The sequence below is a fragment of the Panthera leo genome, chromosome B3 (genome assembly GCF_018350215.1).
Source record: "Panthera leo isolate Ple1 chromosome B3, P.leo_Ple1_pat1.1, whole genome shotgun sequence".
Classification (NCBI taxonomy): domain Eukaryota; kingdom Metazoa; phylum Chordata; class Mammalia; order Carnivora; family Felidae; genus Panthera; species Panthera leo.
Window position 1 is genome coordinate 138,651,446 of NC_056684.1, and position 12,403 is coordinate 138,663,848.

Sequence of the window (12,403 nt, forward strand, 5' to 3'; positions counted from 1 at the left end):
CAGAAGATAAAATAACTTCTGAATTACAAATATTTCCCAGTAAAGCATTTTAAGCCTTACCTCTTCTTTCATCTGCATCCCCTTTCTTTCAATTTGAATCTTGATTTTTAAGGATACAAGGGGATGACCATTAAAATATCACGTAATTACTCATTTACATTATGCCACAGCTGTATACAGTAACCTTAGTTAACAAAACCAAGTAGCACTTGTGTAATGGTTTCTGGAAAGTTGTTTTCTTTTTTGCGTGTGTTCTCCCATTTTTTTTTTTTTTTTTTTTTTTTTTTTACAGTTGTGCCCTACCTACTTTGTCAGGACATGTGCCCATTATATACTCTGTGCTGTCCTGATTGCCCTTGGTGACTCGGTTCTACAAATAAATATATGTAAATACATAAATAAATACCCGCTTCCCGCTCGCCATGTTTCTTCATGCATTTTGGATATCTAAGGCTTGTTCTGCCGTGGGTTCTGACTCCCTTTTTCCATGTGGAGAACACTTTGGTCTTTGTACTTGAAATTTAACTGAGCATAAAATCTTCCGTTTGTGTTTTCTTTGTCTTAAGTTTGTTACTTTCTCTTTTTTCCCTGGCACAAGTGTTGCTGTCAAAGTGAGGACAGCCTGATTTATTTTCCTTACAAAAGATCTGTTTTCGGCCTGGATGCTCAAGGAATATTTGCTCTCACCACGGAGTTTGGTAATTTTTTACTAGGCTGTGCTGGGCGTGGGTCATGCTGAGCTGATTTCTCCTGTGGACCGTGTGTGCTGCAACCTTTTTTTTTTTTTTTGTAGATTCACATTTTTTTTTTTTTTTTTTTTTAAGTTCAGCGAACTCTTCTTAAAGTGTCTTTAGTATCCTATTCCTTTGCTTTGATTCTCTTTGTGGTATGTTCGTTGTCTTTTTCTGTGTTCTGAATTTATGATTTTCTCCTGAAATGTTTCTCTTTTTCACGCTTTTTTATTTTTAGTTATTTTTTATTTTTTTTAAAGTTCATTTTGAGAGACAGAGAGAGACAGAGACAGAGACAGCAAGCGAGCACACGTGCATGTGGGGAGGGGTAGAAAGTCAGGGAGAGAGTCCCAAGCAGACCCCACGCTCAGTGTGGATCCTGACACCCGGCTGGATCCCACGACCACGAGATGATGTCCTGAGCAGGTATCAGGAGTTGGGGACTTAACCGGCTGAACCACCCAGGTGCCCCCACCCTTTGTGATTTTTAAAGTTTGTTCCTTTTCACTGGACTATTTCTGTTAAGTCACTGTGTTTAAATTGCATTCAGTTTGATGTTCCTTCTAGTTTAGTTTTCATTTTGGAAATGATTGTTACTTTTTAGTTTCCTTCTATCTCTTGGTTTCTTTTTCTAGTTCTGATCTTAGTCTTTATATATATAAATGTTTAAGCTTCTTTTGAAATATTGGTTCATAGCTCTCAATTTTTTGGCAGGCACGCTTTATGTATTTTTCTGAAGGGGTTTTTTTTTTTTTTTTAAATTTTTGAGTTTGCATGGGACTGGGCCTTGATCCTCTTTTTGGTTGCTGAGTTTCATAAGCAATTTTTCTTTTATGTGCAATTAGTTCTAGATGGGTTCTAGATGGGTCAGTCGGGTCGACTTCCTGTCATCCTTTACAGCCTCCTTTTCTTTTTTGTTTTTCATTTTGTTTCGGTTTTTTTTTTGGTGTCACGTTCCGAACCATGGAGGCGAACTTACACATCTACTTTGATTTGAACCTTCTTTCCCCTTTCTTTGTATTATCTTCGCGATGCTCAGTTTGGGTTCCATTGCTAGCAGTTTTTCCTCCACCTGAGGGAGAGTTCTGGCTGGTTGGTCCTTCGAGCTGTAGAGGCCGGCCCGCCCCAGCCCTCCCGGGGAGCCCCCACCGCTCGCCCGCTGCCGGAGTGTGCACAGCCCTTCCCGGCCGTGGCTGCTGTTCCTGCATTGTCTCCGTGCTTCTGAGAAGTACCTGCTGGTAACCTGGGGATTCTCAGATTCATCAGACACACCGCCGCACTTCTGCTGCTTCCCTGCCAGCTGCTGGTGGCACGTGGGCCATCCCGCTGTCTGCGGCCTCTTCACCCACTCCCATTTCGGGGTTTGTGGAGGTGGGGGATGTTGTCACCCACTCTTGTTGGAGATGCCGTCCCTGGGGTTTGAGGCTTGCTCTCCAGTTGTCCTGGTTGGGTTTTCTGGGGGAAATTTCGGGAGATGAGACCGGTGAGCTGGCGGTCCCACCCCCTTCAGTAGCAGTGAACCTTTGGACGTGGCAGTTTGTACAGACGTCAGGAGGCCGGCCGTGACGGCCTCCGCTCTGTGCGACGGCTTTTCGGGAGGAAGGAAAAGTCAGTCCAGACTGTGCTAATGATCACATTTAGGCTGTGGGAATAAAACTGAGAGTAAAAGCTAACCACATACTTCGGAGGAAAAACGCTTTTTGTTGACCACCGTTTCTATTGAGTAGAAGGTGAGCTAGAATATTTCATTTGAAATATGGTCACTTTTGGAAAGGAATTCCAGGAAGACACAAAAGATAGTCTAGTTACTGTCTTGAGTTCCAGAAAGAGGAAAAGATTTTTTTTTTTTTAACTCATTTTCAACTGTCTTGACTCCTCTAAGGACAGTGTCAAATAGGAGATTATGCTGATGATTTGATACAGTTGGGTAAATTGAGAAGGCATCCCTCGTAGTGTTTGGTAGAACTGTCTGTCGTGGTTGTTCCTTGTACTCAGCTACAACCATAGCTGTAAAAGTCACCTTGTGTATTGAGTCTGGCTGTCAGGGTTTACACTGAAACTCATTCAGGGAGATTTTACAATGATTAAAAATATGCATCAAGAGAACTGCTTGAGAGGAAGACATAATTGCCACCTTCATTTATTCTGAAGATATTTTGTTAACTTAGAGAAGATTCAGACGATGAAGAAGGGTTGGTGTTCTATAGGAAGAATTTTAAAAATCCCCAATAAGTTCATAAAGAGTATTTGCATCTATGGAGTTTATGCCTGTGGAGGGATAGTGTGTGGATATTTGCTAAAATATCCCCGTCTGATGTCGTGTGTATGGATTTGGTCTGCCTGGGCTCCAGACTGAGCCACCTTTTGCGAATTGTCCTCTCTTAACAGACTTCGTTCACGTGAACAGCCGTTTCAGGTGCTGCGGACCACCCCATAAACTCTTACTGCCCTCTTTGTGGTCTCTGATAGTTTCAAGGAACTATAGCCTCCCAAAGAGTATTCGTTTTACGTCTTTTTCAATTCATAATTGTAGAGCTGAGAATTTGGCCCCCCGCCCCCCGCCCCTTCCCCGCCTGGGTTCTTTCTCTCAGTGAGGTAAGCTGCATATGAGGGCACTTAAAGCCCAGAGAGAAGTGACTTGATCACCGTCACCCATCCCGCTGGTGTCATAGCTGCACTGGAATCTGGGCCTTTTGATCCCAGCCCTGGGCCGTTTTCACAGTAACACCGCTTTCCCTGAGTGTTAACGTTCAGCGTGTCCGTGAGTGAGAAGGGTGAATCGAGGGTTACCGCCAGAAGGGACAGTGGTGACAAGGGAAGCATGCAATGCTGGCTGTCACCAAACAGCCCCAGTTCCCTTGTCACTGTTCTGAAAGGTCTGCTCCTTCACTGCTGATTTTGTACTTGGGGGCCGTGCTGCTGAGGCTTTGGGGCCCCGTCTGTCGGTCCTCAGGGCAGATTTCTGCTGCTCTCCCGCTTCCTAGGTCTCCAGCCTTGGATGCGCTGCCACACTTGGCCAAGCCTTCGTTTCCTCTTCTGTGAAATGGGGACGAGAATGTAAGCCTCACAGCATTGTGAGTGAGGCTGGCTGGGGGCCCATGTGTAAAGCGTCGCCTGTCGGGTCGTAAATGCGCTTCCTCATTTGAAAAGCCCAGAGCTTTCCTTCGTGGAAAATGTTTCAGCACTTCTAGGATTATAATTCTGAACGTCGCTTTCTTTTATATTACAGTGAAGATGCCTCGAGTAAAAGTGGCTCAGGCTGGAAGACAGGGCCCCACAAAGAGACAACTTGCCGAACACTTTGCAGCTGGGGAGATCATCACTGACATGACGAAGAAGGAGTGGAAACTAGGATCCCCCATCGGCCAGGGCGGCTTCGGTTGCATATATCTTGGTGAGTGTATGAGTGCTGCTGAATGTTTATTTTTGAGAGACAGAGTGCAACTGGGGGGGGGGTAGGGGAGGGGCAGAGAGAGAAGGACCGAGGACGTGAAGCCGGCTCTGCGCTGACAGCCGCGGGCCCGACGCGGGGCTCGAACTCACGAACCACAAGGTCGTGGCCTGAGCCGAAGTCGGACGCTCAGCCGACCGAGCCCCCCAGGCGCCCCGGTGTAGGACTACTTGTAATTGCCCGTCCAAAGATTGACATGCTTTCTTATTGAAGGAGTTTCTAAGCTAGGAGCTTTTCACAGGTTGTTCCTAACGATTTCTAGATTCAACTTAAGACTGTATGGTTAGGCAACTGCGTCTCTGACACAGGAGTGGAAAGGAAAGTTGATTTAATCACAGTAGAAAAAGAGGGTAGCGTATCTGTAATATTGTACTTTAGATGTTTAAGATATTTTCTATAGTCTCAATCTCTTCCGATACCCAGAGAAAGCCCTGGCCACCTTCCTTTCTGTACCTCCATTCAGTTAGGATCGATTCCCTTTATTTTGGCTTAATTTGGAGATTTTTAGATCTTTAACAGGTGTGGATTTGGTTTTTCTTTCTATACAACTCTAGTAGGCATCCTAATGGAATTGGGAGAATGTGTTATTAATGAGCAAACTTACTCTGAAATTTGGGGAGACCCGTATGGAACCCTGAGATTCTACAGGTGAACTAAATTGTTGATATAAAAAAATATTTTACCTGATTGCTTCTAGAGCTGACCGCTTCACCTGGAATATTAGTAGCGATACAGTTAGAGTTCATGTTTCTTTTGATACTTCTTTCTGACTTTTCCGTGATATGTTCTCACTCCACCTCTACTCTCAATTTAGTTAACTATTTACTTAATTATATAGTTTCTGCCACGAGGTTTATAACATTTTATTTTCAGTAGTGGAACCCTTTTTTCTTCCAAGCAGCATCTTACTCAAGATACTAATATTAGATACTAGGTTCGTGTCAGTCATGGAAACTTGTCGGCACTGAGATTCTCAGGTCCCACCCCTGGCCTAGGAATCCGAATCAGACACTGTAGGGAGAGGGCCCAGCGGTGCACCGAACAAGTGCCCCGGGGGATTCAGATGCATGCTGACATTCGAGAGCCCCTTGGCAGGGATCAGGAGCTCTTACTCAGGAGGGTCCGACTCCGACTCCTCTAGGACCAGTGGGGGTGTCGGGTTAGCTGCCGCCTCTTAGAGGTGTGCTCGTGACACAGCTTGAAACCCAGTGCCCTACTGTGCGTGTAAATACGATTCCTCTAGGTCAGCGGCGCCTCAGACAGGTGCCGATTCTTTCGTTTTGTTCAGAGCCAGAGCCCGTCCCGGTAAACTAGGCTGTCTGTTCAGGTGAGAACCCTCATAAACCGTGCAAGGTTAGTAGCCATGCTGGCAGGTATGTAGGTTTTGACCTTGTGGTTTAGAGGTGGCGCATGGTACGAGCCGTCTATACCGCAGACCGCGGGCACCCAGGACAGCTCACGTGAGGAGTGGCAGCTGGAAGCAAGGAGGCTCTTGGTTCTGCCTTGGTTAACTTGCTTTGTAACCTTTGGCACATTTGCAGCTTGGGTCGCGTTTGTGCTGTTTTATTTGTATTTGTATTTATCGTTGGAAAGTGCCATCTGATAGTGAGTAGTTTTAATATCCAGTGATTTCTGCAATAAAACTGTGCCTTTGTAAAGCTGAGCTGATCAATGTGGATTTGCTTTAATATCGCTGCCTCCAGTTTCTCTCTCTGGGCCCGCTGATACACAGAAGCAGCCGTGTTCAGGATCCGCAGCAATTTCCGCTAATGAATTCAAAAGATTGCTTTTGGATTTTCTTGGGTATTTTCTGTGGCATTTGCTCGTGTCTGCCTTTCCTTCTCACAGAGATGGTTTCCATTGTGTTTCACGGTGACGCCTCCCTCGTGGTGTCCTTGCTGCCTCTTCGGAGGTGCTTGGTCGTTCTTGGAAGACTTCGTGCTCCCCAGCTTTCCTTTCTTGGCTCACTTGTCATTCTGTGTGTTGTCTCTGAGTGACCTCTTCCGTTTCACGGCTGCCGTTACTGTCTTTTCACTGTCGATGTCCACATCTTTTGTCTGGAGCCTAGGACTCGATCCCCCAAGTGCAGGCCCGCAGCCGGTGGCCTTCAGGGCTCTCTCCTTGGACGTCGCACAGGCTCTCTCGTGACTGACTAGGAGAGGATTAGCTCACGCCAGGCACTGGGAAGGCCTTCTCAAGTGTTCCTTCACCACTGTCCCTGCTACTTCGTCTAGTCCTGTTGCTTTACCTGTGGGGCTTTCTCTCTCCATGTTTGCCGACCCTGCCTTAGTGCAGGTCATTTTCAGGTCTTGTTTGGATTCTTGCCACGGCAGTGACTTTTCTCTGTTCAGTCTTGCCCCCTGCGTCCCATTGTTCACATCGTGGCTTGAACGATCTAAACTAGTTAAATTCTGTAATGGCTCGCCCTGGCCCTGGGGACAAAGTGCCAGATTTTTGGGAATGGCATACAAGACCCTTCCTATAGTCTGGTCCCTGTGTAACGTTTATCTTCGTCCCTTTTATTTTCTCAGAATCTGTGCCTTGGCCATCATGCTGCCCTTTGCCCCTTGATCTCTGTACGTGATGCTTCTTTTTCTTCATTTTTCCAAAGCTGGGTTTAGAGCAGGTACCGTCTGTTTATATTTGCTTTGCGTTAACCTTTTTTTTTTTTTTTTCCATTTTAATTTTTTGTTTTTGAGAGAGGGAGCCGGGAGGGGCAGAGAGAGAGGGAGACAGAGAATCCCAAGCAGGCTCTGCACTATCAGCACGGAGCCAGATGTGGGGTTCGAACCACGAACTGTGAGATCATGACCTGAGCCGAAATCAAGAGTCGGATGCTTCACTGACAGAGCCACCCAGGCGCCCCAACCCTTTCTTACTGCTTTCCATGCTGTGTTGAAACCATTTTTCTTTCTCGGCAATGGGAGATCTCTTCTTACCGTACTCTTTGTGCGTGGCGTATTTTGTAGCACATGATGTTCAAATGAGTTGTTGAGCTGCCTTTTCCCCTTTCCTCACTTGAATTGTGCAGTATGACTGCGATACTATCCTTATTTTAATATTTTGTATACTGCATGCTTATTTAAAAAAAAAACAACAACCTGATTTCTATCACTAACTCAGTGTCTGAGTGATGTATCTTGGAGCTCCCACTTTCCGTCCGCCCACGTTAGCCGTTCTCGTGACTCAGTGTTCCTTCTTCAGTGTGAAGTACCTTAGCTGCAGCCTCTTCAAAATACTGCTGTTTCCCAGCTGATTGGCAGTTTCTTGATTTCCTTTTCCTTCCCTCCTTCATCTCATCACCTTCTAATGTGAGAATGCCTTAGGGCTCGGTCCTGGGGTCTCCTCCTTTTTCTGTCCTCACTCATTCCCTAGGGGTCTTCTGGGCTCCTGGTTTTAAGTGAGTGGTATTTCCATGTTGACGACTCTCAAATTCATTTCTCGAACGTGGACCTTTCTTGTGAACTCAAGACTTGTAGATCAACTGCCTGTTTAACAATCGAACTTGGATGTTTTATGAGCATCTGAGACTTCAGGCAGCCTGGAGCACCAGCTCTTCCTGTGGTTTTCTCTGTCTTAGTAAGTAGCAACTTCCTCTTTGCAGTTACTCAGGCTCAAAACTTGGAGGCCTCCTTACCTCCTTTCCCGCCCTTGTCCTCTCTATCCAGTTCACCAACAGATCCGGTGGGCTCTTCTCTGGAAACGCCCACAGTCAGACCACTTCGCGGCACTTGGTCGGCTGCCACCCTGGCTCAGGCCTCTGCCGTCTCTCGCCTGGAGCGTCGTAACAGCCCGGCCGACCTCCCTGCCTCTGCCCTTGCCCTGTGCACGCCGTTGTCCACCAGGCAGCCTGAAGAATTCTTAAGGGATCGAAGTCTGATCTTGCCATCCTCTTCCCGGCACCTTCCAGCGGCTCTCCGGCTCAATCGCAGTGACAGCTTTATGTCACCCGTCATGCTGCTGTTTGTTCCCTGCTGCGTTTCTGATCGGTCCCCTGTTCCTTTCCACCTCACTTAATTTTTTCCAGCTACTTTGGCCTCCTTGCTTTCCTCAGACTCGTCAGAGACTTTCCACGTCAGGGCCTTTGTGCTGGTTTGCCTGGAATGTTCTTCCCCAGATATTTGCGTGGCTTATTCCCTCCCTGCTCCAGTGACACCCTGGCAGGGAGGTTTCTCCTGGTACCTTGCAGCATTTGTCTGCCTTCCGTTCCTGCCTCATTTTCCCTCTGTAGCACTTACACCATCAAGCGTACTTGGTATTTTAATAGTTGTTGGTGTCCTACCACTGAAACGTCAGCTTCACAAGCGGAGCGATTACTTCCTTCTGTTCATTACCGAATCACTTTCCTAGACACTGGCATATGGGAGGAGGTCCTCGGTAGAAATATCTGTTTAATGAATGTGGGCGGCCTAACCCTCCTGATGCAGTCAGTGTTCCAGGGCACCTGTGCTGCTCTGTTCGCAGGCAATGAAATGGCAGCCATGTTAAGAGTATTACGGATGGCAGCTCAGAGTTCTGGTGCCAACATCCTGGCTGTTGGGTTAGAGGAGTTTTGCTTTGTTTTTTTTCCCCCAAAACTAGTGGTTTTTGGAATTTTAGCTCCTCTCTTTTCTTCCTTTTTTTTTCTTTTTCCTTTTTTTTTTTTTTTTTTTTTTAAGTGCCCCTTCTTAAAAGGATTCCCTGGTTTGTATATTTAAGAAATTTTATCAGTTACCGTCCTCTTGGGAATTCACAGCGTACATTAGCATATCAAAGGCCATGAGCACTTTGGAATTAAAGAAATCTTTAACTCAGAGTTTTCCATACTTAATTGATGATCATTTTGAAGATACCAGCAATTATAAGAGGCATTTCAATTTCAGACATGTTAACTCATGAAAAAAAAGTCTTCACGTTGATGAGATACACTGTAATGATAATCCTGAGACACATATTTGGGAACTGAAATTTATTCTGTCAAGGAGTTTTAGATACACAGACCTAAATATTAACAAAGGGTTGGTTAACAGGCTAATTAAAATGATGCTACTTCTTGTTCTGATATTACATATGTCACTTTTTCAAACAGCTGATCTGAATTCTTCGAAATCTGTGGGCAGTGATGCACCCTGTGTTGTAAAAGTGGTAAGAAAAGATTTTAGCTGCTTTTCTTCTTTGTTGAATGGGTATAGTATTTACTTTGTAAAACATCCTTTTTGATGACTAGAATTAATTGAACCTCAAGGTACTATATTTTTAACAGTGCTTAATAAATATTTAATAAGACACAAAAGTAGCTTTATAATTTGCAATAATTTGCGTTCAAACGTCTGTTTCCTCTCTTTGGAATTACAGTGATACTGGTATTTGGTGGGAAATGAACGGAAGCATGGAGGTATACAGACATGGAACAAAAATACGCAGCTCATTGTGTTTATTTCAGCTATGTTTGCAATAGTTGAGATGCTTTATTGATATCATATAAGACTGTACTAGTTTAATGAAATTTTGCTGTATTTTATCTTGCATTTGCTTGTCACCTTCCACTTGGTCAGTGTTTTCTTTTCCCAGGTTTCTCCCCTTCCCCTTCCATTTTTGTAAATTATATTATTTATATAATTGTGATCACTTGGGACTTTGTTTTTGCCAAACTGATGTTGAAATTAGTTTGTAACGAGGAGAGGTTGACGGCATCTTATCTGGTATAAGCATACTTTGCGTGGCCAGGTCCACGTATATATTGGTGCACTAAAGAGCATTTTAGCTACTGTTTTTTATTAGGAATATATTATGCATCTTTCTGCTTACAAAGTTACAGTTGTAACTCCTCTTAGAGTTTTTTAATCCGTGTGAAGAACACGTTTTTGTTAAATAATGGAAGAGATAACAGGGTCTGTTATTTAGGCAAATCACCCACATAAGTTCCCCACCCCTACTTTTTTTCTAGAGGCTATAGAACTCAGAATTATCCTGAAGATTTGTGTTTGGTGTGCTTTATTTTACTCTCTTTTCAGTGAAGAATAGATCTGATCTCTTGTGAATTAACTCTTTTGGACCTGAATTGTTTTAGTGATTGTTTTTAACACTTTTTTATTCAGGCGTAGTTTTTACAAGGAAAGCCATAGATACTGAATAATTTGAATAATTTTGACAAGTGCATATACCTGTGTAACTCTCACCCCTCTCAAAATAATACAATGTCTCCATCACCCCAAAAAGATTTCTCGTGTCCTTTTCTGGTCAAACCCCTACTTCCTGTACCCTTTGAGGTAACCACTTATCTGAGATTTTGGTTGTGTGTGTGTGGGTTTTTTTTTTTTTTTGCTTTTGCTGTGGATAAGTTATTATTGTCTGGAAGGTCACAGAAATGATACTGTACTCTATATACTGTTTTGTTTCTGACTTACGCTCAGCATAATGTTTAATATTGCTTATTCATGTTGTTGGTAGTTCCTTGTTCAGTCTTACTGCTCAGAATATTATATTACGTGGACATATTACAGCTTTTTTTTTCCTTTCCATTTCCTGTTGATAGACATTTGGATTGTTTCCAGTTTTAGGCCATTATGAATAAAGCTTCTCTGAAGATTTTTGTACAAGGTTTTTTATTTCTCTTGGATAAATACCTAGAAGGAGAATCGCTGGTTTACAGGGAAGGTGCATATTCACATTTATAAGACGGATTTTCCAAGTGGTTCTGCCACCTGACACGTCCACCAGCCACGCGTGGGAGTTCCGGTCGCTTCCGCGTCCTCCTCCGTGTGTGTGCTTGTCGGGTCGGTGGGTTTGCAGCCGTGATACGTGTCTTCGAGTTTTACTAGGTGGCAGATTTTGATCACTTTTTCTAAGTAATTGTGCTTCCTGGGCATTCGGAGTGCCTCTTCGGTCTTTCTTTTTTTTTTTTTTTAATATCTAGGTTGTTTTGCGTTTTGTGATTGAGCAGTAAGAGAGTTGTTCTGGGCACAAGTCTCCTTCCAGATGTATGTGTTGTAAATATTTTCTCCCGGGTTGTAGTTTGCCTGTTTATTTTGTGAATGCTTTCTCTGCATCGGCTGAGATGGATCCCAGGCTTTTTCTCCCTCGTTCTGTTAATGTGGCAGTGATATCGGTTGGTCGTTTGAGCGTAGGACTATTATTCTTAACATACACTCCACTTAGTTATGACATGTCACGCTTTTTACATAATGCTGGAATCGATTTGCTGATATTTTGTGAAGGGTTTTTATGTCTGTGTTCATGAGGGATGTTGGTCTTTAATTTTGTTCTAATATTTCTAGATTTTAAAAACGTCCAATCTCCTGGTTTGGTTTTGGCGGCGGGGTCATCGGCCTCCTGGCCCCTCAGAACCCCGAGTTGCCCCCTTTTTACTCTGGTGCCTCCGTGAGGAAAGCTGGGGCTGCCTGGGGCTCGTTCTGTTTGTTTCCCGTCTTTTAGAGGTACTACCCGTTCTGCCTAATGTCTGAAAATAGTAACTCCCTCTTCTGTCCAGTGTGTTAGTGATACTTGTTGACCGGGGGCAGCTAACTGGGTCCCGGTTACCCGGTCCTGCCCGGAGTGCAGGTAAGGTCGACAGCTTCAAGTGTGTGTCCTGCCATTTCCCTTTTCTTCAGGCCCTTTCGTTTCGGATTTTTCTCCTGCTTCTGTGCATTCACGTTCCTTTTGAAATACTCAGTGTGCTGCTGTAGCAGAGGAGCGAACGTTCTTACTTTTAAATCGGGTTGTTTGTGTGGAGGTGCAGAATATTATCTGCATTTGTCTCCGACACGACAGCTTAAAATTAAAATCTGTGGGAAGACGAGTTTCTTCTTAGGATCTTTACAGAGTTGACGTTGTGCGAAGAGGGCGAGTCCACTCAGGACTTCTCCTGATCTTGAGGTTCCAACGCCGTGGTTCCCTGTGACCAGTCTGCCGTTGGCCAACGTGCACACAGTGCCCCCCACGTCGTGGAGGGCCGCTGCCGGGGCCGCGTCCTGGGGGTGGGATGGATGTGGAGACAGGTCTCTCTTCCCTGTAGCCTGACAGCCCTTAGGCTGCGGTTTACTTTAGAATTAGGATGTTCTGCTTTCTTACGGGCAATTCCAAGCACTTTTCGTTGGTGTTCAGTGTGACTTCACTTTCACCACCTGTTTTACTTACAGAGTTATGGCAAAAATGGGTAGGAGCAACATTTCCTAGCTGCTTAATAAGGTGGTAAATTGCTCTTTATTTCTAAGTTTAAAGCCTTTTGTTATCAGACCTCGTT

General features: G+C 44.6%; 1 protein-coding gene across 4 annotated transcripts in view; it reads left to right on the forward strand.

Moving 5' to 3' along the window:
• Positions 1-12,403, forward strand: part of VRK1 (VRK serine/threonine kinase 1) — a 77,804-nt gene that overhangs the window by 30,108 nt on the left and 35,293 nt on the right. For 3 of the 4 annotated variants that reach the window (XM_042944242.1, XM_042944240.1, XM_042944243.1), the window contains exons 2-3: positions 3,961-4,125; positions 9,251-9,306. In XM_042944242.1, the coding sequence (XP_042800176.1) occupies positions 3,966-4,125; positions 9,251-9,306 (216 nt within the window). In that variant the 5' untranslated portion in view covers positions 3,961-3,965. Of the gene's footprint in view, positions 1-679; positions 699-3,960; positions 4,126-9,250; positions 9,307-12,403 lie in introns of those variants that run through there. The other variant, XM_042944241.1, reaches the window with a different exon arrangement.